The sequence below is a fragment of the Urocitellus parryii genome, chromosome 1, assembly GCF_045843805.1.
Source record: "Urocitellus parryii isolate mUroPar1 chromosome 1, mUroPar1.hap1, whole genome shotgun sequence".
Taxonomy (NCBI): domain Eukaryota; kingdom Metazoa; phylum Chordata; class Mammalia; order Rodentia; family Sciuridae; genus Urocitellus; species Urocitellus parryii.
In genome coordinates this window covers 254,249,428-254,277,194 of record NC_135531.1, presented here as the reverse complement: position 1 = coordinate 254,277,194, position 27,767 = coordinate 254,249,428, and the positions used below count along the sequence as shown (strand labels likewise).

General features: G+C 38.6%; 1 protein-coding gene across 2 annotated transcripts in view; it reads right to left on the bottom strand.

The window, feature by feature from the left end:
• Pard3b (par-3 family cell polarity regulator beta) overlaps nucleotides 1–27,767 on the bottom strand; it is a 986,773-nt gene that overhangs the window by 141,528 nt on the left and 817,478 nt on the right. For both annotated transcript variants that reach the window (XM_077803361.1, XM_077803362.1), the window contains one exon: nucleotides 12,386–12,688. In XM_077803361.1, the coding sequence (XP_077659487.1) occupies nucleotides 12,386–12,688 (303 nt within the window). The remainder of the gene's footprint in view (nucleotides 1–12,385; nucleotides 12,689–27,767) is intronic.

Genomic DNA, 27,767 nt, shown 5'->3' with positions numbered 1-27,767 from the left:
GATTGTTTATAGAAGCTGTATGTGTAATGTCATCAACTGGAAACAACTGAAAGGTCCCTAAATAGAGGAATGATTAAAAACAAATTGAGGTACATCTATACCAAAGAATACTACATAGCAACTAAAAGGAAAAGATATTGATACCTACAACAAGCTACGTAGATATCAGGGGAAAAAAGCTAATCTCAGGTCAGACACTTCCCCATTTATGTGATATTATTTGTGTAGCATTCTAGAAATTACAGAATTATAGAGATGAGAAATAGATGAGTTACGGATGGTGGGAAGGGCATGCAAGTATAAAGTGGTAGCATGAGGGATATCTTTATGGTGATGAAAACAGTTCTGACTCTTGATTGCAGAAGTGTTCATAGAGATAGATGAATGTGATGAAATCACATAGAAACATACACATGCATTGTACCAATGTCAAGTTCCTGGTTTTGATTTTATGCTGTAATTATGGGGAAAACTGGGTGAAGGGAACAAGGGACTACAATCAACTTCAATTCCCTCCTGGGGAATTAGTAGCAGGCCTGATGGCAGCATGGTGTATATGCACAGAAACCAGAATATATGTTTACTTAAACTTAGATGGTGCTCATCAACTGCCAGATGCTGCTTTCTGTTTACATATGTAAACTCAGTTAACTTCTTATAACAATACTCTGATGTACATACTAATGATTATATCCATTTTATAGAAGTGGAAGCCAAGCCAGAAAGAAGGTAAGTAATTGACTCAGTCATGCGACTACCCCAGATAGCAGAGCTAAGCCTCAAACAAGGTTTGGTTTCAGAATCTATGTTCCAATCATCAAGTTATATCTCCTGTGAAGATTTTCCTTTCTTGCCCTTTTTGGATCTATTTCCTGGCTCTTAAACCATAATGTAAATAATAATTAATATAAGTACTGTACACAATATTATGCGCACTGCACTTAAATATGGCTTAAGGGATTTCAAGAGTAATTTTGACTGTGGGCTATACGTGCCTTATATCTGACTTGAGAGACCAACCTGCCCTGAAGACACAACTATGCTTTCTGTTCCAGTGTTGAGATAATGTAACCTGACCAGTATCTTCTGAGCTTAATTTTTCCTGATAAAATCAGTAGCAAAAGGATATCTGGTCAGGCTTTGCTCTCAGAATGGTCATGGCCCAGGCCCAGGCCTCCTGATGATTTTGATATAGGAAATCCACTGCATCTGCTTTGAATGGAATATCCCTCCTACTAGGCCTGTACACAGAGGTCTTGGAAATCTAGGCGGTGAGAGGCTGCAGAATGGCCACATGTGAGGGAATCCAGAGTGTTTGCTCAGGATTAACTGAAATTCCATACAAAGCAATGACTCTTGAATTCTATTTCTGGATGGGTTCATATCAATTCTCAGTCAGTTCTCCAGAAGGGAGGGTATTCCACCGCATATAAATATTAAAACGGCTCTTTAAGATGTTGGATGTTTATGAGTACTAACATTAAAATTATCTTTTACCGCCCTTTCTCATCCCACTGATTATTTATTGTTTGAAAAGATAAATACGGGAAAGCAATTGACCTAACGATGGCCTATTCTTGATTACACATTGCATTAAATACAGAAATTGGAGAGAGGGCACTTTGGAATCTGTCCTTAGCATTGGCAAAGATTGTGTAATGAAAAGGTATGTGGTTTAGTCTAATAGACTAATGCAAGCCATAGGTCACAAGTGTAACTACTGTAGAGTGACACAAATCTAGCACTGCTGTGGAGAAAAAGGTCCATGCTCAGGGCTTTTGATATGCTTTGATATTCCCACAGCCTTGAATAGGGTGCCTAGTATATAGCTCACATCCGATGATTTATGAATGAATGAATGAATGAATGAATGAGGGAAGGAAGGCAGGGTGTCTGCCAGGTGAGGGGGAACATGCATGTTTCTTTCTTTCTTTCATTCTGATTTGTTCTACACGATGGCAGAATGAAATTCCTTTCATATTATACATATGGAGCACAATTTTTCAAGACACTGATTGTATACACAGAATATTTTCACACCATTTGTGTCTTATATGTGTCCTTAGGGTAATGTGTCTAACTCATTCCACCGTCATTCCTACCCCCTTGCCCACTCCCTTTCCCTCCCTCCCCTTTGTCCTATCTAAGTTCTTTATACACATTTCGTGGCTTCTAGCTTTTCTTATGGCAATCGATAGTAAGAAATACATTTTGGATAGTGTTCTAGTACTCTGGTACATACACCTATTTCTATTTAAAACCCAAACAAAACATGAAATAATCCTTACATTCATTACAATCGATGTAAGGATATTTTCTATTTTTTTCCATTGTATTTGGTTAAAAAATGTTCAAAGATCCCACTACACTGATTTCAAGATGTACTAATGGATTACAACATACAGTCTGAAGAACTCTAATACTGATGAAAGCTTGTGCATAGATTTTAAATTCAAATCTGATTTTAATTCTGGCTTTTACAACTTATTGCCTGTGTCAACATAGGTGAATTTTCTTAATTTCTCCAAGTGTCTAACTTCTTATCTGTGAAATGGAGTCCTATCCCACAGGATTGGTCATTTTTGTAAGGCATGAACCTGAACATGCAGTTGTGGTTCCCTGTTGCGCTTGAGCTGGTCCAGATGCATTATCTTAGGTTAGGTGGTTTTTAACAAGGAGCCTGTGCCGTCCTTCTTGCCTCCAGCTGACCCTACTCACACGCTGCACTGCAGCTCTTCTGAGACATGCAGTTCCCTGAATGCACCAGGCTTGCTTTTTGGGCCTTTGTGCATGGTCTTCTGCCCAATGAATTAATATGTACTTGTTCTTGGTAATAATATGCATTCCTTAGAGAAGACTTCTTTTGAGAACCCAGATATACATTCTGCACCCCTTTTGTACACTCCCATAGCATCTTTGGTTCACCCTTTTCATAACATATCACCACCATTTTTCCAAGTTCTCAACTGCATCTCTCTCTGGGACAGCAAGTTATTATTCTTTTCTATCTTCTTTGTGTTATTTTATGTCTAAATGAGGATACTTGGTACATCCCTTATAACTTCCTTTAAACATTTTTTTTAGTTGTAGATGAACACAATACCTTTATTTTATTAATTTATTTTTACATGGTTATGAGGATCGAAACCAGTGCCTCACATGTGTAAGGCAAGCGCTCTACCGCTGAGCCACAACCCCAGCTCCTTTTAACTTCCTTTTAATGAACAGAATTATTTAGATGACTCTTAAGATTTAAGACATTTATTTGAAAATGTCAAAGTCAATGCTTAGATGACAACTTTAAGAAATCAGAGTAACCTTTTGGCAAAGCTGTCCTGAAACATGCCTACCTGCTGTCTGGCATTAGGATGCAGTAGTCCTGGAAATGGGTGGTCACTGATTATCAAACCTTCTTTCCTAGCTTGTGCATATGAAAGGAGAAGCTTGTCTACATTTGTCACCCCTGAAAGCTGACAACTTAGTGCAACATAACTAGCAGAGTCCCAAGAGTAGGGCTCTCAGGACATGAAAAAATAATTAATGAGAACATTGAGTTTTAAATAGGGGATGCAGGAAAGTAGAGTTAATGGTATATCCGTTACTGTTAGCACTTATCTGGTCATAGAGATTCTTTCATTAAGAGATTTCTCATTATTGTTGAAAAGTCACTTAAAAATGGCTGGTAATATGTTCTAAGAAAAAAAAATTGATTGCTTCATTTAACTGATGATTCAAATCTCTATGGAAATGGCATTAATTACTGGGATTCCCAAACTGAGATGTGATCACTTGGACTGTTTATAAAATCTAAAAAACACATCTCTAAGAAATCTACTGTATTCACTGCTCTAATTCCTACACAGAATTTCCAAAAAGTTGTCAGTGAGAAGTTAAGAGCTAAAATGCTTTTAAATTAAAATAAAATAAACTGGAGAAATCACCAGGTGGAAACTGGGGACAAACAGCCATGGAGACATGAGCTATACGTGACAAAGCTGTGGATTAGAGAAAGGCTGAATCTCTGAAATTAATACACTGTTGTGATGAAGAGATATCAATTATCCCACGTTGCCCAGATAGCACAAGATATGTTCATACCCAGCTGTTCACACCCGGCTAGAGAGCTTTCCTGTCAATGCTTTTCTTTATATCCTTCATGGATCTTATCTTAAAATTTCCAAAACAAACTTTTTCAAGGATCAAGAAAACCAGAAATGTGTATCCTCCCAGTTGCCTTAGTTAAGGGATATTAGAAGAGATTCAGACTGAAAAATTTCTGTCTGAGCTTTTAAAGGAGGGCCTACTTAATAAGGATGGTATCCCACAGGGAGTTAATAAGAATACATTTGACCAAAGTGCTGGGTACCATTAATCTATAAATCTTCCATTATTAAAAGGAAGTGAAGTGCGGGGGGTGGGGGTGGGTGGGGGTGGGGGGGTGGAGAGAAGTCATCTAGATATAATCTGTTTGTGGTGGATTCCATGGAGGGACTCCTTAAATGCCACTTGCAATGCCTCTGTCTTTGGGAAAGAGGAAACGCTGTTCCTCAAATCTTCTTGCATCTAGAAGTGTCCTTCAGTAAAGTTTTTGCCAATGGGAACTTGGTGGGTTCTTCTGGGAAATCTTTTCCTAAGGATCCACTTGTCCAGAATATTCCATTGGCCATTTGTCCCCTTCTATGTCATTCTCCCTAGAAAGTGGACAGGAAGCCTTGAGCGGCCACAACCACCACAGAATTTGATGTGATATGATAATGAGGCTTAACCCCTGAAGAAGGCAAAGAGAAGAAAAGTGGCCACTTTTTGAGTCTAGGGCCACCTGAGTTCCTTAACAGGTAAGAGAAATATGTCAGTTTGTTTTTCAGTTGTTTATAGACAAACAAGATCTGACTTGACACAGCGTTGTTATTTACAGCTCTTCTGGGACCTATAGAAACTGGCTAGCCCTCTTTGTGGACAGTCATGGAGCCTAACTCCAAATCAAATGGACATTCAAGTGATGTGACAGGAAGACAACTTGAGTCTTGATGACCAGCTCAGGGATATCTAATGAGTTACGGTTTTTAATAAACAATTGCCAGAGGGACTCAGAGTTTAATCACTGCATCCTTCACTTAACACAGATGATGCATGACTGACTCTAAGCTGTGTTTTAGTTGTTTCTTCTTTTATCTCCTGATTTGCTTTTCTGTTCTACTTTTTGTTTCTGATCATTGTAATCCACTGGAAGGAGTTGGTACTGGAGGTAGGAATTGACCACTCACCACTTGACCATGTATTAGATGGAATCTAACAAGTTCCAAACACATGACCTTAGGGTCAACAGCTAGATATAATCAATAACCTTCTTGAATAGTTATATTCAGTTCAATAACATTCTCAATATAGACACAGATAATATATTATGTAGTCCAATAATATATAGTCCAATAGCCTTTCTAAAGAATAGTAGCTGACACAATTCAGCTAGGCAGTGGGCTAATTTCACTTAAGCCATAAACAATCCATAGGTGATAGGGTATCCTCATGTTCTCAGAAACTGAGGGTTTTGAAAAATTAATACATTTGAATCAAGGTCCTAGAGAAACCAATCCATAGCCTCAGGTATTTTCCAAGTCGAATGCATTTGCAATTTCACAATTTTTATGATATATCCTGCATGTAATTCTATTCTAATGGAATATATTATACTGTGATTATTTTGTTCATGAAACAGTTTCAGCTATTAGACTGAGTTCCTTGAGGGTCAGGATTGTTTCTAAACTCTTTTGTATGATCTATAGAGAACAACAGATGATCAATAAATGTTTTCTACAAGAAGCTAGGCATAGTGGTGCACACCTGGAATCCAAGCATCCCAGGAGGCTGAGGATGAAACTTCACATCCACCATATGTAAGTCCATAAGTATTTGGTAATCAAATACTCGGAGCCCAGTATTACATAGGATCACAGAAAGTCTTATTTTGCATAAGTCTAAATAGACACAATATTTGTGAATACCTGGAAGAGGCAAGAGTTATTTCTAAGATTCACTAAGAGCATGTAAATCCTTTGCCGGTCAGAGTTCCCAGATGGTAAATCAAGGGACTCTCACAAACATGGTGCACCTCAACATCAGTAAGATATTGCAGTCTTTGGCACAGATGAACTGGAGAATGCAGACGAGATAATAGACTAGATTAATAGCAGAGTGAAGATCCCAAAGAGCACTGATTAATGGAGGTCGCAAGTAATGAGTTGCAGGGATGGTACTTGACATTGATGGACGATCTTATCAATGACATAGATGAGTCTACAATGATTAAGTATGAGAAGGATATAACCGAGAAAGGATAGCTAATACATTGGAGGACAAAAATCAATACTTTAAAATATCTTTATTGGGTACAATAATGGGCTAAACCTAACGAGTAAATTTTTAAACCTAGATACAGACAATATCCTTACCTTTTAAAAAATAATCTCACAAAAACATAGGATTCTGTATGATATATGGGGGAATCTGACTTGATAAATCAAGTGAAAAAAAAACCCAGAAGTTTAAATTTAAAAGTACAATAAAAGCTATAATGACAACTGATGTAAAAGTTTAGACCATCTTAAAAAGTTTAAAAGATTAAGATGAAGGATATAAAAATCCCCTTGACTTCTAACGATATCTGAAATGTGGCTTCCAATCCTGCATGCCATGAAACATAGAATCAAAAACTTGGAAGACTTAAATGTATTCAGAAAATGGCCACCAAGAGGACTACAGGGATAGAGTATAAGATAAGAAGGGACTGAAACAGCAAGGGGGTTTGCACTGAAGAAATGACCACACAGTGAACTTCTCAAGGTCATATGCCCTGCTTTCTGCGTCCTCTTCAAGGTCGCCTCTGAGCACAGAGCTTGGTGTGCATCTGGAGTTCAGGAGATGTCTGCCCCTGGAGGTGGTCACAGCCGTCACTTCAGTGTCTAAAGGGCTATAAGTGAAGCTCATGTTCCCTGTCCAGCAGGGCAATTGGGTCCATGGTGAATGTTAGACAGAGATAGTGTTTGAGTGGATAAAAAAATAGGCATTTCAGGAACAATTAGAGTGGTGTAAAGGTGAAAAAGGATGCCTGTTGAGTTCTTGTCACTGGAAGATTGTCAACACAAGGCGAATGTCCTCTTGTGAGGGATTTTATGGAAAATATCCTTCTGATGAGTAGCTTGACCTCTGATGGTCCCAGGCACTCCCAGGTTCTGTTCGACCATTCATTCATTCATTCATTCTAAAATACTTAGGGAGTACCAAGTGCCCTAGGAACCGAGGAGTTAATGGTGAACAAAAGCAGGCCAGATGCCCGCCCCTGTGGAGCCTGTTGTCCAGAGCAGCGCCCTCTGAAAATGGAACGCACTCCATTGGGGTGTGTGTGCGTGAGGGGAAATATTAGCTACTTATGCTGGGATTTTAAAAAATCTAATTCTTTTATTAAATTCTATATTTGGGATATGTTTTATAATTTCTATAATATGTTATTGGGGTAAGTAAGTTCTATCATTGAGGAACAGATAAACACACATCTTTTGAGAAGTGAACACACCAAATCATTTTTAAATACAGGGTGTGTGATCAAACATACTTGGCAATCTCTAGTAAGGTGTGTTAAATAGTCACAAAAACCAACACACTCGATACCACAGTGGTGCCCAGTGAGTGCCACATACAACTTCTGGTTCTCCTATTTCGGACTATTCTGCCCTCTTTCCACGTGGAGTTTTAATGTCCAGATGCCGTGGGAGCCTTCGACCTGCTGGTCTCACAGGGGACACCAGCACAATATTACCCCAGATGCTGTCCTGCTGGTGCAGATCCCTGCAGAACATCCACAGGTCTCCGTCACGGTGGCCGCAGGTTTGTTCTAACCACTATCATTTATAGCTGATGGTTTTCTTCTGAGAAAGGCTGATGGTTCAGGGGCAGCTCTAGGTGATAGAAGTTGCCCCTAAAGGAAGCTACTGTTGGTCAAACACATGAGGCAATCCTGTGAGAGCCACATGGGTAAACACGGTGTGTTACATAGAGGGACAAGAAAACGTGAAGCACAGGAGGCCTCATGAGAAACCTTGGTTTCCAGAGAGGAGGGGAGGAGGAGCAGGAGGTGACAGCCTTGGAATCCCAGGGTTACTCTCATGCTAACACCATGAGGGAGCTACCCAACCCCACCCTGCCTCTCTTGGGCTGGCTGTAAGCCCCTCCCAAAGCTGGGAGGCTCTGCCTGCCTTGGGTACAGCTCTCCAACCCTCCCATCTTCTCTGTTTTCATCTGCTCCTCTCACCAGGTGTCTGTCTGGTTGAGCTTCCTTGAGTTCCTGTAACACACCTCTGTGCTCACCGCACTGCTCCCCCACCCCCGCTTCCCCACCAACAGCCCCACCTGCAGTTACCTGACCTGACCCTGCCCCTTTCCCAGTGTCCTCCTGCATGTTTAGGTCTTCGTATCCACCATGCTCCTGTCTACCCTGGCTCCCTGGTGAAATGAGCACCAAGTGCTGGTCCTGGCCCTTACCAGACACTCACATGTATTTGTTATTTTCACAAAGATGAGACCTGATACCTTGGAAATTTATTTTACTGGGAGTCATGCAGTTGTTGTCTGGAAGAGGACTGGGCCTAGGTCACCCTCATTCCCAAAGCCATGGTTTAACCTGCCATTTACATGTTGAGAACCCACATGGATACCATTCTACCTTTCTGGGTATTGTGCCAGTTTCTTTAACTAAGAAATGAGAGCGAGGGTCTCTACAGAAGTATAGGGTAGAGAGAAGAAGAATTGTACAATATAGAAAAAGTTAGAATAAAGTCCTGACTCCATGCTGTATGACTTTGAGGAAGTCACTCAGCTTCTCTGGGTCTCAGTTTCTATAATGATAACATGAGAAGTTTAGTCTGGAGGGTTTCTGTATTCTCATATTAGCTTTAAACTACTGACACAGAAGGAATTTCAAAGGTGTACTCTTATTCATCCTATAACAACTCTGTTCTCTCTTTACCACAGACTCACCAAGTTCTCATCTTCTAGCCAATTCTCTTCTCATGACAATCTTCCTCTGCTCCTACTAAGCTACTGGAATTACTTTAAGTAAATTGATAACTTCTTAGTGGCCAAATCCAGAATTCCTTTTTTATTCTTCATTCAATCCCTCTGGAGCATTTGAAAGCCTCCCTTGGTGGTACCTGCTAAGCATCGTTCTCTCAATTTCAAACTAAGGTTTTTGGCTGCTTTTATTTCCCCTGCCTCTGGTGCCACTCTATTACTCCAGGCCCTTGTCATCTCTTATTGTCATATTGTAATTGTATCCCAATTTGTTTTACAGTCTGACCATCTTCTCTTAGACGCCATCAAGCTGAGAGAGCCATTTTCCCTAAATATAAATCTAACGGCTCAGTCCCCAATTTTTATGACACTTTCATAGCTCCCACATCCACTGGATTGGGAAATACATTAAAATTCACAGCACACATGCCACCACTCATTTTTCTGGAGCTTGGGGCAGGTACCACTATTCTGGCATAACCTCAGGACCCTTCTTAACACAGACTCCCCAACACCTGCCCCTAGTCAATAAGTATCAGCATGAGATGCAACCCATTCACTCACACGCTGGCCCCAACCTGCTGTCCATCTCATTTCCGACCACTTTCCTTCCCCCCCCGTGGTCTGGGCTTCTGAGCTTCCCTAACATGCACGCTTCCTTCAGCCACTCTACCATTATACATGTTTGGTTATTCTGAAAGGAGAACAATTTTCCTACGAATCTGGTCAATACTTACAAACCCTTCCAGACCCAGTTCAAATATCACCTCCTTTTGGAGGCCTTTCCTGAGTAGCCCAGGCAGAGTTGGACAAAAATACTTCCTTTTCTATTGATATTGCAATTATCCATTTCCACGTGTGCTGGTCCCCCACTGACTAGAACATGACCTTCTTTGGATTGGGACCATGTCCTGATCATCCTTGCATCTTCCCTAGAGCTTTCCACAGCACCTACAACACAGTAGGTGTCAAATAAATACTGACTAAAAGGTAGAACAAATGGGTAGGTAAAAGATGGTTCCCTTTAATTGCAAATGAGGTTTAGAACTCCTGCGGCTATCTATGGCCACCACTGGGGACACCAAAGGAATTCTTCTTAGGCTCACCTGGGCCAGAATTTCATTCTTAAAGGACAAAAATGATAGCAATCATGGTAACCATTATCACAGATAACATTATGGAAAGCTGACTTTGCACCAAGACAAAAATTGCTTGCTGTAAGACTTCAAGAACAAGAAGCAGAACAGCCTTTAAGTATAATTAAAGATAAGAGCCAAATAAAGCTAATTCTGAATAAAAAGAGCCACCCTTTGATCTGCTTTCCAAAAGTATGACCACAGTCTAAAACTCGACTGAAAGCAGTTTCAGCTCATTTATTAATATATAGGGCTGGTCAGAGCCAAATGTAAGACCCTATTAGTCATGGAGATGTCTGGGCAGGGCAGTAAATAACTTATTTTTTTTTCTTGATGCTATTCTTTAGTGGCTACAGTTGAGATTATCCTAGGAAATTTCTTTTCTGGTCAAATCTACATGGGTGAAATTTAGCTTAGGGCAGTGTGTCCCATGTAGTGTCTTTTTAAAAAAATCACTATCAGATCTAGGAGAAAAAAATAAGTTTAGGTGACAAAAATCTGGGGTGTGATGAATGCTGGTTGTTGCTTGGTCCACTTAATGCTAAAATGCATGTTAGCATATCAAGTCTAAGAAGACCACAGGAGGAAACCTATTCCTGTGACCTAATGAGAAAGCCCCATGTGTATTTGGCTTCAGAACCCCTTCTTACATAATGCCTCGTATTTATTTCTATGGAACTGGTAATGGGAAATACTAGCTTGAGAAGGTCCAAGAAACAGTCCCTCTGCACCGGGACTCTAGCAGGGGATATATGCAAAGAAGATTGCTATGACGACTTATCTGATTTAGAGGGAAGAAGATTGACTATGCTTTAGGCCAGAATAGACTGAAACACAGTATTATTATTTACAAGATAAAATTCAACCTTATTTGAAGGCTGGGAAGAAAAAAAAAGGCTAACTCTTAATCAATCCTCTGAATTAGCAGCTTAGTTATTATGGCTATATCACACAGTCATAGGAATTTATATTTTCATTTTGTCCCAAAGAAAAACTTGACCATCTTTCTTTAATATTATCAACCTGGAAACTTGACAGTAAGGATTAAAAATTACTCCTTCCTTCCTACTTGGTTATTGGAAAGGCTCTGAAAGGTAATCAGTCTTGTGAAGCTACACTTTACAGTCTGCATAAAAATGCCATGATTTCCCTTCCTCTCCCCAACCTAATTGAAAGTGCATAATATCACCCAGCTGGGGAAATGTAAACGGTAAACCTACCCGATACATCATGCCATCACACAAAAGCTGGCTACTAATAGGGACTGGGTGGTTGTCAGGACTCTGAGAAATCTAGAAAACAAGTCTTTTTTCATCTAGACCGAAAGCTCTCATGCCTGCCACACTTCCTTATCACCTCTTGCCTCCAGATTGCAAGGCTACGGACAGACTAGAGGAAGGTCACCAACCCATTCCTTGCACATGTAATTCCAAGGATCACCTAAGGCAGTGAGCAAAAATCCCTTAGATCAGCCTTTCGGGGAGACAGGGCGTTTCACTTTTGGCAGGAGGTATAGCTGGAATCCTCTTATTCCCTACCTATTTGGATTGTACTGACAAATGATCCTATGATCTCTTTCCTTAGCTGCTAAACCTAAAGATCTTGTCCTTGTCACCTCCTATCCTTTTCGACTTCATCAGCATCTACCATTAAGATGATTTCCTCGTCTACCTCTGATCATCCGTGAATACCTATACAGAGTCCCATCTTCCTTGAGTGTGGAATTCCGGAGTTTCCTGTTCCCCCACTCCACATCTATCTATAACTCCACTTCAATCACGCCTACTTGAGAGTCATCATTTTCTCTTCTCTGACTCCTCACCTCCAAGTCTCATGCCATCTTCTTGAATAAGTCTTACAATAGGGCTCAAGGAGAAAGGACAATATTCCTTCAAAGTTTTCATCATGAGTTCTCTGTCACAATATTCCTGCCCAAATGACTCCCTGTTGCACCACGAACTCCTCTACCACCGTTCATTCATGTCACCTTAGAGCCAGTTATTGTTTTATTTTAGATGGCGGATACCTTACAGGTAGGTCGAGGTGAAGCACTTGTCTGTGGCACTGTGTCATTTCAGTCTTAAGAGACTGAAGGATATATATATTTTTTAATCTGCTTTAGTCATAGAGATGATTTGAAACTTACTGAATTAGAACTGCGTTCATCTTTCACTGGGTAACATTACCTGTCAACTGGAGCTGGTGGATGATATGGCTTGTTGACCTTGGCATAGAGACCCTCTAAGTGGTCTCTCTCTGGAGACAGTGGTCGGCCATCCCGAGGGTAACCCAGGGGTCCAGGCCGAGGAGGAGATGGAGACCTGAAGACATTTGCCGATGCACATGGTTCCCGAAAGTGGTTCACTCTGGCGTAATTCGGGTCCATTTCATCATCTTCCATATCGTGTGCAGACCCAGCTGCACTAGTAGCATAATCAACAAGATCTCTGGCCTGCTTTTCCCTCAGCTCCTGATGTTTTGCTCCAATCCTGAAAAATGTAGAAGAGGTAGCAGAGACATATATATATGAGTTTCCTATAATAATACAACAAATATTCTCCTAAGTCTATATTAACTCTTGCTAGTCACTCAGCTGTCATTTCCTCGTTGGCTCAGGATCACACCATGCAGAAATGCTGACAGCCTAAGAAGATTAATTTTATATCTCTGACCTTTATTTGTTACGGGGTCTGTACTCTGATAGCTATGATGTAGGTATTTCAACATCTTGCCCACTGATGACTGGGCCGATAGCATTCCTTCCTTGCCCTTGGGAAGTGTTTGTGGAAACAGGGCATCTCTGGTGGATATTCTGGAAGAGTTCACTGGGACAGGGATGGATGATAATAGCCTATCAGAATGTAACTCTTTTTTCTATGGCTTCACTGTTTAGTGCTCTAGAGTTCCAAAATGTATTCTTCTGGGAAAAAGAGTTTGCAAAAAAAAAAAAATTGATTTAAATATAAAAAAGAAATACAGACTCTGGTCACTAAAAGCAGTGAGATCAGGGTGATTTATAAGAGACTCCAAGTTTTTTGGTTACACAAATAGGGATCATTGTGTCTCATTATATAGGGGCTACGGACAGAGTAAAATAATGAAGAAATTAATAGGCTCCTGACAGAGATGAATTGGCACATATAAGTGAATTAAACACCATTACTGGCAGAATTCCACAGCGCCACAGCCTTCAGTGGAATTACAAAATGTTGCTACTAGTCAGTGCCACTGTATACTGCTGGGAATGGAATGGAAAAATAGACTGAGGTGGATTCCAAATCCATCTGAATTTTGAGGATTTGACATTTAATCTGGAAAGTGTTAAATTGGCTCTCCTAAATTCCCAGTTATATGACAAAATGGAAAGGCCACTGTGGCATCCTAATAGACAGTGGTGATCTCGATGATGCTAGAAGGGTTTGTCTCTAATTAGGAAAGAGTTGACCTTCTGTCACGGGGCAAACAAGGAGCAGCGTGTTTGGGATGAGGGAGAGAGATGATGCAGGCTCAAGTGGCTAAAGAAAGATGCTCAAGAAAGGGTGGGGACAAACCTGAAGTCCTAGGCCCAGAGAACGTGAGAAGACTGTGGGCTAGACCTGAAAGATCTATGTATGTCTGGGGATATACAGAAAAGGCCTGGATGAGTTACAGGATAAAACCTGAAACTCCTTAGCATTTTCTCCCCTTCAAACAAAAACAGTTATTTTTGTAGATGGCGGCTAGTTTCATTGGACAAACATCAAATCTGTTGTCAAAATCTTCAGAAGCCATGATCTTTCAAGGGGTGTGTGTGTGTGTGTGTGTGTGTGTGTGTGTGTGTATGTGTGTATTTTTTGGACAGGAAGCATTTTGTTTTTATTTTTAGTTTTGTTTTGAGTAGAAGGGAGAAGAAAAGAAATTGGGCAGGAGAAAGAAAATGGAAGGAAAAAAAAAAGATAGAGGAGGCAAAGTAAAAACAAAAACAAAAACAAAAACACAGCATCTTTCCTCAAGCCACAACAGATGAAAATAAATACCAGCACGCACGTTTGTACGTCTCTTTTGAGTAGGCCCAACTATGTACCCTACATACAAGTAATTAGAAGAATTTATATTTTTTTTTGCATACGGCAACTTGAATCTCCAAGGGATTTTGAATTAAGATGAAAGGAAGATTACACAGTAGGGTACCTGTTAAGAGGCCTTGCCTGTCCCCTTTCGATGCATGTTAGTCCTAGATTCATGGATGTTTGTTTTGAATAATTTTTGATAAAGAAGATGACCTGCTCTATTCTGCAACAAAATAATCTTTCCAGGGACAGTGCAGACTCGATTATCAGAGAAAGCTTGCTGCACTATGATGATAGGGATGGATTTCCATTGCAAATAGAGCGGAGGACATCAATAAAGTTAGGGGGTGGGGTTCTGTGGGACGCCCTCATAAGTGGGATGCCTTCGAGAAAAATCATTCAGCAGCAAGATGAATATCTCCTGGCTGCTGCATGGGGCTACACTTGTGTATTAACAGAAGAAGAAAATACCGAGCTTGATTTTCTAAAATTACAGAAACAGAACACTGGAATCTGTGTTTCTTACTTCATCCCCCTTCTTTCTTAGAGGTTTTCTCATTAATTAAGCTTGCTGAGTGCGTCAAGATTCTCAGATGAAAAGTACTCTGTGTATGCAAAGCAGTATTTTATCTTGTATTTTTTTCTTTCTAAAACAAAACCAAATTCCTCCTCGATCTTCTCTGCACCATTGAGTGTTGCAGTAACTAATTTCATATTAATCACTCAGTAGGTGAAATAGTAATTTCTCTGAACCATCATTATTATGCCATATATCAGGGTCTCTCCATGTGGGGGAGGACAAGGCAATCTCTGAAAGGGGGTGTATGGAGGCAGAAGAGACTCTCTCAAGAGAGAAATGTCAAAGAAAACGATTTTGTTTCTGTAGCTCTGACCTCCCCCGCCCCAATTCAGTGTGGGAATTCTAATTGTTTCTAGTCATTTCCACTTGGAGGTCTCTTCACCACTGGGAACTCAACCTGTTAAAATATCTATTTTTCAAAACAGCCATGATAATATAACCTTTTTCATTTCATGGTACTCCTAGTTTCCCCATTCTCCAGAGCACATCACCTTTGAATTATTTAAACATTTCCCCCTCCCCCTGCTATGGAAACACTTGTTGTTTCTTTTTTCTATAATACTTCTGAATTTCACTCTCCTATTTGCATTTCTTTATCCACAGTCCACTGTTGCTTCACTTAGAAAAGAAGTGTCTGAGGGCAGGGGTGGGTACAGTCCTGGAATTATGGGAAAATCTTTGGGAGCATCCAGCTTCAGAGTGAAGAAGGGGCAGGGCTGGGGGAGACATATACCCACTCAGCACCCACTGGAGGTGAGCAAACTTTAGGGAGGTGAGATGGAGGAGAGAGAAGAATCAATCTGCTTTGAAAGACAGAGGAGCAGGGATAACCCCAAACCCATAAAAATAAAACTTGAGGCTTCACTAAGCAGAAGACTGATCTTTTGTCAGGATTACCTCCTCCCTCAAATCAAAGACCATATAAAGAAGATTTCTGGAGAGAATTTAAAGAACTGAAGCTACTGGTGACCTTACATCATTATATCCACACCATCTAATACTACATTTAAGCGGTATTTTTTTCCTTTAAATTTTGAACATGGTAGAAAATGAAATTAATTATAAGAGAAAATATTAGAAATTATTGCATGTAGTAAGCATGGGCATTCTTTCAAGGAGAAAGATTAGATTCAGGCAAATTAATGCTGGCTTCAAAATGTGAATAAAGACCAAAGAAAAATACTCCTGAACACTTAAAAATAGAGTGTGGGTATGATACCTGTTGACCCATCTTGAAAAACTAATTAATATTGAAAAGTAGGCAACCAGGAATTGAATTCACGTGAATTACTCTGGTCTGAATATCCCTCAAAATTTGTGTGTTGAAGCTTAATTTGTATGGTGGTGGTTAAGATGTGGGGGACTGGGGATGTATCTCAGTGGCAGAGTACTTGCCTAGTGAGGGTGAGGATTTGGGCTTGGTTTCCAGCACTGAAAACAAAAAAGGGGAGAGGGTCCTTTTGGAAAGTTGGACTTCTTAGTTTCCAGAACTGTAAGAAGGTAAACTTTTATTCTTCATAAATTACTCAGTTTTAAGTATAGCAAAGCAGACTAGGACTCTGATGAGGCTGTAGATTGACAGGTCTAGAGGTGAGCAATACATTCATTTACATGTAAATGCTAAGGCTAAACATCTGTGCAAACAATAATTATAGAAAAAATTTAAATATTTTATACTCTGACAGTATAAAAGTAATATTACTGATGAAAATCAAAAGCCAATAAGGAGGATGGTTAGGAGACAGCATTATCACACGAGGATTTCCTTGCCTTATGAAGCAGGCATCAGGAGTTAGCATTTAAATTGGTAAGTCAAGAAAAGAGATCTGAGCATAGTAAATATAATTAGAAGGAAGGCCACTAAAAAGAACAAATTAGCAGCAGGGGAGAAATAGACAAAAGAAAACCTGACCACACAATAGAAAATAGAAAACAGAAAAATCAGTAAAAAAGTAACAAAATAAGTTGACCAAATTTATGTCATAGCAATAAATGCAAATGGGATTTTTTTAAATTATGACTAAAGGATTTCAGATACAATGCAAAAGAAAACCATACTGAGTACTATTAGAATAGTGAAAATTGTGTTGTAATAAGGGTCTATGAAAGAAAGATATTTCAGGTGTTAAAAAAATAGGGTCGCACTATTCCTATTCTAAAAGGAAATATAATATGCATTCAGGTATATACATAAATGAGTATATGATATTTGATAATTATATGTTGATATCCTTGCATATATACAGAAAATACCTGCATATATACAGAAAATATCCTTGCATATATACAAAAAATTCTTAACAGTGGTTATCTCCAGAGAGTGGAACTCAAAATAGCATTTCTACCTTATATGCTCTTTTAATTTTTATATAATTTATTTTTAATAAAACTTTTGAAACATAAAAGTTTCTCTAACAATTACAAGTTGTAATGATTCAAGACTTAAAAAATTAAATACACTGCACCAGTAGTCATCCCATCTTTCAATCTGAGTTTTCATGACTTTATTGTCATGAACCTGAACCTGTGTCTAGTCCCTTCAAGATCAACTGCTTTTACCAAGAGCACACATTCTCCCTTGGTCAAATGTTCAAAGCTAGTTTTCTAGAGGACTAAACCTAAGGACTAAACTTACAGATAGCACCACATTGACCTTAACAGTTTGTCTTCTCTTCAACCCATGTATTCAGTAAATTCTCTATTATTCTGAAATATTATGCAGTTATACAGTTCTCGAATCCTTGGGTTGATTTTGTATGAATTTATGTACCTTTGTTTCATTTTATAATAAAATGTACACTAACAAAGGAAGATACAATAGGATTTACATCACCAAAAATTTTAAATATTAGGCACACTTGTGTTATATTTACCTTATAGAAATTGGTCAATGACTTTTACTGAATGTGTTCCTTTTGTAGAGAAGCTATAGGCGAATAACTCAAACCTGTCTATTTCTATCATGTCACATTATGCCCTAGCATTAAGTAACCTTATATGCTCATGGCCATTGGCTCATGTCCCTCCATCTGACTGGAGAACCTCATACCATTTCTACATGTTGGAACAAGGTGGTGGGGAAAAAAAAAAAGACCTTTTATTTATTTATTCTAGACATTCTGATTCTATAACTAGACTACAAGCTCCTTGAGTATGTCACATGAATTTCTTTCTGCTAATTTTTGGTTGGCATTAATTCACTCAATATTTGCTGATATTACACTATATCAGTCTCTGACTCACTCAAGAGAGACATAAACAGGTGACTATAATTCAGTGAAGAACAAGAAGAACAAAGGTACCACATGTACAGAGGGTAAAAGGTCAACTCACTTTGGGGACTTTGAGAAACAATCTGAAGATGCTGGCACATGAATGGGCTTTAAAAGGACTTGTCAATGTTGTTCCAACTTGTGGAAATGGTGGAGGCTCTCTAGCCAGAGGGTAGGGCACAAATTAATGGGTATAAAAATGCAATGTTTACTTAATGCTGGGGTATAAATATGATATGGTAGACTGGTTTCAGTTATCCACCTAGAGCTCCTCTACAAAAGGAACACATTAGTAAAAGTTATCAGCAAATAAGCTTTATATAAAACGAGCATACCTAGCGTTCATATTTTTGGTAAGGTAAATAATATTATACATTTTTTGTAAGTTTAACTTTTATTATGAAACGATACAAAGATATACAAATTTGGCAAAGCCAAGCCATGGACTCTGAACTGCTATAAAGTAGAAATGTTGTATTACTGAGGAAAAAAATTAAAAAAAAAATAGACCTTTTCACATTTCCCAGAAGGTCTCTGTAGTAGTTCATTTTCTGTTACTACAATGAACTATGTTAGGTAGGTTAACTTTATAGAGAAAAGAGGGTTATTTGCTCACATGTTTTGGATGCTAAAAGTTCAAACAGAGAGATTCAAGATGGCAGGTAGAAGAAGGCAGCAATCCTAGTTGCTCTGTGGCTTGGGATTCGAGCAGTAGGAGTACTGCTCCTCTGTGATGTGGGTAAAAGAGGGATTTCACTGAAATTCCATATTGGACAGTCAGAATGTTAGACTGTTTGGGTCTATCAAACAAAGGAGAGAGGGGGCACTGGAGCAGAGCCTGTTATGACAGTGGCAGCCGTGGCAGCACAGAGGGAGGGAGAACGGAGAGAGAAACACAGATTTGGTAACGGAAAACCTGATACCAGAAAAGAGGCCTGAACTTAGTGGGTCCAGAGGCTGCATGGTGCACCGGTGTTTGAAAAGTGCTCAACTGGCTTCAGAGGCCTGAGTGGAATCATCTTGGAGCAGCCAGGCTACAGCTGCTGCTATGAAGCTGGAAGATCAAGAAAACACTGCCATGCTGTTCCACCAAGTGCCTGCCACGTGACCTAGGGTGTCCCTAGCAGAACTCGAGAGAAATGGGCACAGAGACAATGGCACCCAGGGGGATTAAAGTTGGAAAAGTGAAGAGGAGCCCAAGTCATTTCTCCTTTGACTCAGGAGACCAGCTGAACTGGGTGGGGAATCTGGACAGGTGTGTGTAAATACAGTGGGGACCAAGCCAGGAAGGCCGTGTTTCTGGGCGCAGCAGAGTGTGTGGAGGACTGGCAACCCTACTCCACCTAGAATTTTTTTAGAGGCTCCTGGGATTCAGATACTACTATCCCTACCCCCCGCAACATACACCGATCAGTGTTTCAGGCACTAGGGGAGCGTTGATTTAATCCTTCCACAGCAGACATCACTCAGTAAAGCCTCTGAGGCCTGATTGGGCGTAAGCCCCACTCACTGGAACTCCAGGCATAGAACTTTGCAGCAGCTTCACCTTGGGAATGAACCACTGGTGTGTGCAGACAAAACTTCACCTGACAGTACTTCCCATCCCATCCTACCTCATACTGGGGAGAAGAGACGCTAAGAATTATTTCAACCAGCTTCAGATTTAGTCTACTCCAACTGATAACTCAGAAAGCAATAAAAAAAGAGGAAGAAGTTAATACCCCCCAGCCCTGGCTCTTGCTCTCAGTACATAGCTCAAGAAGACATGGAAAGCCAATCTCATAGTAAATGAAGAAGACATTTCCTTAAAAATCTAGGACAAGAGAAGGATGTCCACTCTCAACACTCCTGTTAGTATAGTGCTAGAAATTCTAGCGAGGGCAATTAGGCAAGAGAAGAAAATAGAAGGATAAAGATAGAATAGGAACAAGTTGGATTATCCAAGTTTGCAGATGATATGCTCCTATACCTAGAAGATCCAAAGAACTCCACCAAAAGACTGCTAGTGCTAATAAACAAATTTGTCAAAGTAGCAAGTTACAAAATCAGCAAACAAAAACCAATAGCTTTCCTATATATCAACAATGAATCTTCTGAGAAAGAAATCAGGAAAACAACTCTATTCACAGTAGTCTGGGGAGGGGGGATAATGTGTGTGTGTGTGTGTGTGTGTGTGTGTGTAAAATATTATATATCTATATATAATCAAAGAGGTGAAAAACCTCTACAATGAAAACTATAGCATTGAAAAGAAATTGAAGAAGACCTCCGAAGATGGAAAGACCTCCTATGTTCATGTATAGGCAGAATAAATATTGTTAAAGTGGCTATGCTATGAAATGCAAGATACAGATTTAATCCAATTCCCATCAAAATACTAACAACATTCTTCACAGAACTAGAAAAAAGTTCTAAAATTCATTAAGAAGAATAAAAGACCCAGGAGAATCAAATCAATTCTAAGCAAAAAAGAAAGCAATGCTGAAGGCATATAATACCTGACTTCAAATTATACTACAGAGCTATCATAAACAAAACTGCATGATACTGGCATAAAAACAGACACATAGACCAACGATACAGAATTAAAGATACAGAAACAAACCCAAACAGATTCAATCATTTGATTCCCGACAAAGGTGCCCAAAACATATAAGGGCTGGAGAACAGACAGCCTTTTCAACATACAGTGCTGGGGAAACAGGTTATCCATATGTAGAAGAATGAAACTAGATTCTTATATCTCACCCTTCACAAAAGTCAATTCAAAATGGATCAAAGACCTAGGAATTAGGTCAAAAACTGTGCAACTCCTAAAAAGAAAACATAGGGTCCATACTCCAGCATATAAGCACAAGCAATAACTTTCTCGATAGGGCTTATAAAGCTCAGAAACTAATGCCCAGAGTTAATAAATGGGATTTCATCAAATTAAAAGCTTCTGCACAGAAAAACAAAACAAAAACAAACAAACAACAACAACAACAAAAAAAAAACCCAATTAGGAATGTGAACAGAGAACCCACAGAATGGGAGAAAATCTTTGCGAGAGATTCTTCTGACAGAAGATTAGCATCTAGAAAATATAAAGAACTCAAACAAACAAACCAATAAACTTTACACCAAGAGGTCAAATAACCCCAATTAATAACCAGGCAATTGAATTAAACAGACACTTCAAAAAGGAAGAAATACAAATGACCAACAAATATATGAAAAAAGTTTTCAAAATCATTAGCAACTGGGGAAATGTGAATCAAAACTACCCTTGGATTTCAACTCACACCCATCAGAATGGCAGTCATCAAGAATACAAATAAATGCTGGAGAAGAGGTGGAGAAAAAGGAACACTTGTCCACTGTGGGTAGGTCTGTAAATTAGTATATCCTCTATGGAAATCAGTATAGAGGTTCCTCGAAGGACTAGGCATGGAACCACCATATGACCCAGCTCTACCACTCCCGGGTATTCATCTTGAAGTATGAAAGCCATCATATTACAGTGGTACATGCATACCCATGTTTATAATAGCACAATTTGCAATAGCCAAACTATGGAACCAGCTAAAGAAAATGTGGTATATGTACACAATTAGAGTTTTATTCAGCCATAAACAAAATGAGATTTTATGTCACTTGCATGAAAGTGGAACTAGAGACCCTTATGTTAAGTACGATAAGTCAAACCCAGAAGGTCAAGGGTCAAATGTTTTCTGTCATACATGGAAGCTAGAGAGGAAAAAGTAAAAGAAAGACAAGGGTGAATCTCATGAAAATCAAAGGGAGATTGGTAGAGGGAAGAGACCAAGGAGTGCGAGGTAGGTAGGGAAGGGGAAAGTGTTGGGGAGTGAAAGTGCCCAAATTATATTGTTATATTGTATATCGTGTGCATGAATAATACGAAACGACAAATTCTATCAGTATGTACATCTATAATACATCAAAAAGTAGGAAAAAAACCCATCAATGTAAAAAAAAAGAGAGAGAGAGAGAGAGAAATAAATAAATAAAATGGAATCAACTTAAAGAAAAGCTCAAACTGCAGGACCCCATTGGATGGTCATCTCACTGAACAGCAAGGGTGGAAATGTGTGACAGGGAGAGCTCACATCTCAGAGCAGAAAGGCAGAGCATCTGGAGTTTCACAATTCATTCTGAAAAGATGTTATGGTTTGAAAATAAAGTGTGCCATCTGCCCTCCCCACCACCACCAAATTCTTATGCTAATGCAGGAGGTGAAGTGATTAGATTACCAGAGCCATGTCTGGTCAGTCCTTCCCAGTTTGAATGGACTGATTGGATGGAAACTGTGTAGCAGAGGAAGTTGGATCACAAGGGGATTGTATCTTGTCCCCTTGGCTCCCCCCACCCTCTCTCTGTCTCTCTCTCTGTTTCCCAGCTTTCATGTCCTCTGCTGCTTTCCCCTACAGCTGCCTTCTTCCATGATGCTCAGTCTCACCTTCTGCCCAAAGCCATAGAGTTAGCTGGGCATGGGCCGAACCTCTGAAACCATGAGCCCAGAATAAACTTTTCCTCTAAGTTGGTTTGGTTGAGTATTTTGGCCACAGTGATGAAAAAACAACAAATACAGAGGGCATATTTCTGATTTTACCCAAGGACCTCCCACCAGGCTCTAGCTACAAGGAACTCCCAAAATTGTGACAAAGAAAACTCTGGGGGCCACACTTAAACCAAATCCAAACCATAGCAGTCTCCATGGGTTCCCTCACCACAACTGCATCTAAATTACATTCTGTATCTTTTTTTCTTCCGTGTTAAAAATTCTGCTTCTCAAGAAACAGAGAATGCTAGAATTAAATATCCCATGATTACAATTTACACCCCCACCCCACCCCACACACACTCTGGAATAACAATGCCAGTACCAACATCAACAGTATGATTGCTAAAAGGAGTTAAGCTTTCCCCACGTTCTTGCTACTCTCCCTCCATTCCTATACTACACCTGCATTGTGAAGGCACACAGCTGCTATAGACCATTCTTCTATTCTGTTCAACTCTCATTCAGTCCTAGCTCTACAATAATCATACATTTAATATATGAGATAAATATATATTTGATGAAGACCAGTGGTCCTTATGTTAATGAAAACGCAGTCATCTACTGGACTTCTAAGGAAGCACTCTTGTGGACAGTATTTCTTGAGTTGATAAAATATGGACTTTAGGGGCTGGGGTTGTGGCTCAGTGGTAGAGTGCTTGCCTAACACATGAGAGGCCCTGGGTTCAATCCTCAGCACCACATAAATAAATAAGTAAAATAAAGGTATGGTGTCAACTACAACTAAAAATTAAATATTTTTTTAAAAAATGCACTTTACATTCACAAGCTGGTTTTTCTGAATATAAAATTATTGGTCACCTCTCTTCCCTGGGAACTTTAAATATGTGACTTTATTTTCTTATGACAGTGTTGCTGTTGAAAAGTAAAATGATAACCTATTTCTCTTATAAGTTACTGTGTTAATCAGCTTTTCATCACTGTAACCAAAATGCCTGACAAGAACAATTTCGAGGAGGAAATGTTTATTTGGGGCCCATAGTTTCAGAGGTTCAGTCCATGGTTTGCCGACTCTGTTGCTCTGGGCCTGAGGAAAGGCATGGCAGAGGGAAACTTCTCTGGTCACGGCAGCCAGAAAGCAAAGAGAAAGAGAGCTAGAGATGAGTCCACTTCCTCCAGTCATGCCATGCCTACCTATAGTTACTGCACAGTTAGTCCATTCAAATTATTAATCCATCAAATGGATTAATCCACTGATTAGATCACAGTTCTCACAATCCAATCATTTCACCTTCTAACATTCTTGCATTAACACAGGAGATTTTGGGGACATCTTATATCCAAACCATAACAGTTACTTACAAGCAACCTATTCTCTTTGCTTATCTAATCAAAGTATTTTTTGCTTTCCTCTCAAGTTCAATAATCTTACTATAATATATTTGCATATATACTTTTAAGTACATTCTTCATGTCAGAGAATTTTTCTTGAATCATAGTTTTTACTATTAGTCTTGTAGGAATCTATAATTTCTTAAATTAGATTTTACTGTTACTGTTGTAGGATACATTAAATATGAAACACCAATAGTATTTCTACATGTTAATAATGAAAAATTAGTCAATTAAATAAGAAAACAACCCTACTTAAAATAATTCAAGATATTTATGATGTGAATTTAGCCAAATTGTTCTATAGATTAAATGCCATTGCAATGAAATTCCTACCATGATTATTTTATAAAAATTAATAATATGACTTTTATGTTTATGTGGAAAGTTAAAGGACCAAGAATAACCAAAATAATTTTTAAAGATAAGGATAAAATTGGAAGTTTTATACTACTGATTTGAAGACTTAAAATAAAACTTCAGTATCTGAGTCAAAGTTTAGACAAACACATCAATGAATGGAAGACAGAATCCAATAATAGACCCTCACTTATTTATGAAAAGATTTACAACAATGATACTAAAACAATTCAATGAGTTAAGGGAAATCACTTCAGCAAAAATGGTGGATTTGGATATCTGGAAAAACTGGATATCTGTAAGGAAAACAAGAACCTTAGCCCCTCCATTATTCTATAACAAAGTTCAATTCAAGATGGAAAATTTGTTTGAACATAAAGGCTAAAACAATTAAGTTACTAAAACAAAACAAAAACTATCTTCACAACCTTGGGGCAGGCAAATATTTCTTAGATAGGATACAGGAAGAATGAACTATAAATATCTGTTAAGCTGGATTTCACCAAACTTAAAACCTCATCAAAAAGCATCTTGATGGGCAAATGTGAGAAAATATTTACAATACATATCAAAGGATTTGAAAAAATATATATTAAAAGATATTTGCAAAGTAAAGTGATCTGGACATGTTTCCAATGAAAGCAGGGCAAAAAACTTAAAATAGATACTTCATAAAAGGAACTATTGAAATGCTTAAAAAGCAAGTGAAAAACTATTCCACATCATCAAACATTAGGGTCATGCAAATTTAAACCACAATGAGATGTCCTTACTAACATGAAAAAGAACGACAATATCAAATGTTGGAAAGGATGTGGAGCATTTAGAACTTACAAACACTGCTGGCGGAAGTATAAAATGGCCTAATCCCATGGGGGAAAGGGCTGGAAGTTCTTTCCAAACTGGACATACACCGATGCTACAACCTAGAAATTCATCTCTCAGGTACTGATAAGAGAAACAGGTGTATCTACAAAAATCCTTGAGGAATATTTGGCAGTAACTTTATTCGACACAGCAAAAAATGGAAATATCTCAGATGTCCATCAACAGGAGCATGAGTAATCTATCTATGGTATTTTCATCAAACTGAACATAAATCAGCAATTACCAGAAATCAGCTGTTGAAAAACCCATGGGTAATGAATCTCAAAATTGACAAAACCTAACGAAAGAAGCTGGACACAGAAAGGACTTACAGCACAACTGCCATTTTTGAGGAATTTGACATCAGGCCACACAGTCTGGTGGTGACAGAAATGAGATTTACTAACTCATCAAATGGGGAGTACACTGAATAAGAAAGTGCATGAGGGAACATTCTCAAGTCACAGAAATGTTCTGTATGTTGATATCCAGTCATCAAAACAGAGTAGAGAATATTCAACTGCTTCGTTAAGACCTGAATACTTCTCAGCATGTAAATTATATATTAATTTTAAAAATGTGAAACCCAGAAAATAAAATAAAGGCAAAAGTGCTGCTTATGTTATTTATACTTCTTTTAAAATCTTATGATAAAAATCTAACAAAACCTAGTCATTAATTCTAAATTTACTTACGTCTGATTCTTTTTCTTTTAAATATCTAAAAATAGTAACAACAAATTAATAGAACATGTGCAATTACCAGGGAAATATTTAAATTGCCTTAAGAAAACACACTCTTTCTCAAGCAATTTCAACATTTCCAAAGTAGCAATTTGTAGCTCAGCTGCTGATGTTGATAAATACAAATCATTCTTATTGATCCATAAAAACATCCTCTGAAGACTAAACAACTTGTTTTATGTCTCTTTCAAGTTTTTATATTCAGCATTCAACAAATGTTTATTGAATACCTACATGTCTTAGGTGTTTTCCTTTTTTTTTTTTTTTTGGTTTGTTCTTGATGCTGGGGACTGAGTATTGCGTAGGTATACCCCTGACCCTATAGGATTTCTATTCTAGTCATGGAGGGGAAAATGGAAAAATAACTAACTACAATCTCAAAAGTAGACTTTGATTAAGTAGTATAGAGGAAAATGGAACAGGAGTCAGAACTATACTTTCAGATATGTGGTAAGGCAAGGCACCATGGGAATATTAGATGAAGGGCCCAGAGAAAGGAAAAGCTGAACTGTGAATGGGGGGGGGGGGGGAGTATTCCCAGCAGGGGACAGCAGGCACAAAGGCAAATGCTAAAAACAGCAAAGAGACCAGTGCAAGACCTAGGTCATCCTGGGCCTTGAGGTCCATGTTCAGACTCTTGTTTTTACACTCCATAAGGTAGGTAGCCAAGGGGAGGTTTGAAGCAATGAAACAATAGGATCCAACTTACTTATTAAAGGAATTTCTTTGACTGTTGTGTTGAGAATAGACCAAAGATGGCACAAAGCTGGGCGAAAGAAAGAAAGAAAGAAAGAAAGAAAGAAAGAAAGAAAGAAAGAAAGAAAGAAAGAATAAAGAAAGAAAGAAAGAAAGAAAGAAAGTAAAACAAGGTATCCACACAAAAAATATAATATAACTGGATTAAAACATAATTCTAGCCAGGCTTGGTGGTGCACGCCTGTAATCCCAGTAGCTCCAGAGGCTGAGGCAGGAGGATCCCGAATTCAAAGCCAGCCTCAGCAACTTGGTGAGGCACTAAGCAACTCAGTGAGACCCTGACTCTAAAAAAAATATAAAATAGGGATGTGGCTCAGTGGTCAAATGCCCCCAAGTTCAAACCCCAGTATCCAACAATAACAAAAAACCCCCAACACAGTTCTATAATCAAGAATATCATTCAAATATCCCAAACTAAGGATGTTTTACTGCACCAAAGAGCCCATCCTATCTAGTATTTCAACTATGCACAAGAAGATCAGACTCTACTAGAATTTCTCATGATTATAGAACCTAATTCTCACAATGTACAAAAGTCTTGATTTTATAGAAAAGGAACCCAAGGTTCAGAAGAGCTAAAGATTTTTGCAAGCTCATGTTTCCTGAATTGTAGAAATTGGATTCTTGAATTCTGCCCAGGTGTTTGACTTCAATATTAATGCTTCTTTTCTTTATGTCAGACTAGAAATACCCTAAACATGAGCACACTTTAAAATTTTATATAATAAAACTTTCAGATACATAAACAGTAGAGCAAATAGTATATATCACTCAGGATTTTATTCAAAAATTATTGAGATTTTGCCATATTTTAATAGATTTTTCTATTAATTTCATGTATTGTGAGAGCAAATCATAATCATTCATCCCCTATGTCCTTTGGAAGACATACTAAAAATCATGAACACCTAAATATATAACAACAAAGCCATAATCAAACTAACAGTGATTCCTTAGTATCATCAAATACCTCATCCATAAACAAATTTCCCCCAAATGCCTAAAAAATATTTCTTTCCTGGTGGAT